The sequence below is a fragment of the Octopus bimaculoides genome, chromosome 24 (assembly GCF_001194135.2).
Source record: "Octopus bimaculoides isolate UCB-OBI-ISO-001 chromosome 24, ASM119413v2, whole genome shotgun sequence".
Taxonomy (NCBI): Eukaryota; Metazoa; Mollusca; class Cephalopoda; order Octopoda; family Octopodidae; genus Octopus; species Octopus bimaculoides.
In genome coordinates this window covers 12,910,618-12,913,281 of record NC_069004.1, presented here as the reverse complement: position 1 = coordinate 12,913,281, position 2,664 = coordinate 12,910,618, and the positions used below count along the sequence as shown (strand labels likewise).

At 37.9% G+C, this 2,664-nt stretch overlaps 1 protein-coding gene across 1 annotated transcript in view; it reads left to right on the top strand.

Moving 5' to 3' along the window:
- The window catches only part of LOC106871666 (SET domain-containing protein 4), a gene marked incomplete at its 3' end in the record, with an annotated part of 18,471 nt that overhangs the window by 2,314 nt on the left and 13,493 nt on the right, over positions 1-2,664 (top strand). Inside the window, exon 2 of the mRNA XM_014918250.2 lies at positions 1,830-1,993. Coding sequence (XP_014773736.2) covers positions 1,846-1,993 — 148 coding nt within the window. The remainder of the gene's footprint in view (positions 1-1,829; positions 1,994-2,664) is intronic.

Sequence of the window (2,664 nt, the reverse complement as noted above, 5' to 3'; positions counted from 1 at the left end):
TTAAACTTTGATTACATTTGATGAACTTTTTCAATGCTATTTAAAAGGAAACTGGAAAAAATTACTGCATGACAGCTTCATATTTTAGAATAGAAATCAGAAAAACCTTACAAAACTCCTGAAATTAATTAATAGCATTCATGAATCAAATTAACCTTTTAGCATTTATATTATTCTGTCAAATTTAATACTTATTCACACTATTTTGAATTAATCCTGTATTATCTTGTAGCTTTGAAATTTCAATGATATGATTGTATATTCTTAGAATGATATTGTATGTTGGTGTGAGAGGCCAGAAATGGCACTTAACATATTATTAAAAACATCCTTCCATAAAGTTTGTGCGATTCTGCTCTTGTTTTTAAGATTTTTTATTATAATTAATAATTTTCAATTTAAGAAAATCTTTTGTCAAATGTGTGTGGGTAAGCATGGCTGTGTAGTTAACAAGTTTATTTTGCAACTACATGGCTTTGGGTTCAGTTCTATTCTGCGATACCTTGGGCCAATCTTTTTTTACTGTGCCCTCAAGCTGCCAAAGCTTTGAGAATGAATTTGATAGATGGAAACTGAACAGAAGTGTGTTGTATATGCTTGTGTATACATTTGTTTCTGTCTCCTCTTGACATTGCATGCTCATTGAAACAAATATCACTCTCATACTCACAGTGCTCTTTGTTTTCCACCTTGCATGAAAGCATGTCTAGACTAGAGGAAATTATTACCTTACATGGAAATAGGTGAGAGGTGCCCAGAGAAACAAGGTGTCTGTAATGTAAGAACGACTGATAAAGGGTCTTCACTTGGCTGCATGTCTTTGCAGAGATCGATATTCTGAATGAAATGGGATATCCAGACTGGTGATGCAAACTGGAAGTGTGGATGCACCATAGCTATATATAACTTTAAACATATATTAATATTTGTTTTTATGTTCAGTTATAATCCTTTCTACAATAGGCACATTTTGTGGGAGGATACTAGTCAATTACATTGACTTCAGTGCTCAATTGATACTCGTTTTATTGAACCCAAAAGGATGAAAGGTAAAGTCAACCCTGGCAGAATCTGAACTCAGAATGTAAAGACAGATGAAATACTGCTAAACATTTTGCCCGGCATGTAATAAAAACAACTTTACATTAATCTGATGGGTTACTCTATAGTTTTGTAGAGTACAAATTATTCTTAAACAAGAATGTTGTTGACAGTGACTTTGAAGTTTTGGCCAGCTAAGCCATAGTCTGCTTAGATGGCCTCTGCTATGCACCCTATAATTTCATTCTAAAATTAAACAATCACACCATCAAAATCTCAAAGCTTCGAGATAATGCATGATTAATTCAAAACAACGTGAATAAATATGCATAAGTTTTGGCAGATTAATCCGAATGCTAAAGGGTTAATACAATAACTTGATTCCAGTTGTCATCTGTTTTGTTATTGTATGCATCAAATATCAGGAGATTAGGAACTCATGTTACGAGACTCTAAATGTCATCTTATAAGGTGCAGAATGTTGTTCGAGCACCATGGCTACCTCTTTTTGACTGAGAATAAAGGACTCCAACCAGTTATAATGATTAGCTGTCACCCCCATTGCAGAGAGTGTCATCATAAGTTGCATGCCTATGTAAGTTGAGTTAAATTGAAAACTGAATAAAACTAAATTTGCTGATTTGTAACAGTCACTCATTCTCTCTCTCCCTCCCTCTCTCAGTCTCATTCTCTCTCTCCCTCCCTCTCTCAGTCTCATTCTCTCTCTCCCTCCCTCTTTCTCTCTCTCTCTTCCCCTCTCTCATTCTTGCTCTCGTTTTCTGTTTCAGTTGTTGTTACAATGTCATGGCCAAAGGACGTACATGGAGGCAAAGAAAGAGGAAGGTCAAAGCTGACCCCAGCCTGTTTGACTCTAAATATGTCCATCTACTCAAATGGATGAGAGCAACTGACCATTTCAAGCCACCGTCCTTATCTCCTCGGGTTTTTCCCAGTAAGTAAAAAAAAAGTAATGTTATTTGGTTCAAATCTTTTCTTTCATTTGTTTCAGTCGTTAGATTGTGGCCATGCTGGAGCATCGCCTTGGAGAGTTTTAGGTGAATGAATTGACACCAATACTCTTCTTTTAAGCCTGGTACTTATTCTATCAGTGTCTTTTACAGGGACGTAAACACACCAACACCAGTTGTCAAGCAGTGGTGGGAGGACAGACACAGACACAAAGACACACACATAGATGTATGCATACATGTGTGTATATATGTGTGTGTCTGTATATGTGTGTGTATATATATAGGCATGTGTGTATATGTACAGACACATACATATACATATATATATATCATCATCATCATCATCATCATCGTTTAACGTCCGCTTTCCATGCTAGCATGGGTTGGACGATTTGACTGAGGACTGGTGAAGCCGGATGGCAACACCAGGCTCCAGTCTGATTTGGCAGAGTTTCTACAGCTGGATGCCCTTCCTAACGCCAACCACTCAGAGAGTGTAGTGGGTGCTTTTACGTGTCACCCGCACGAAAACGGCCACGCTCGAAATGGTGTCTTTTATGTGCCACCCGCACAAGAGCCAGTCCAGGGGCACTGGCAACGATCTCGCTCGAAAACCCTACAAGGCCAGTCAGGCGGTACTGGCAACGGTCAC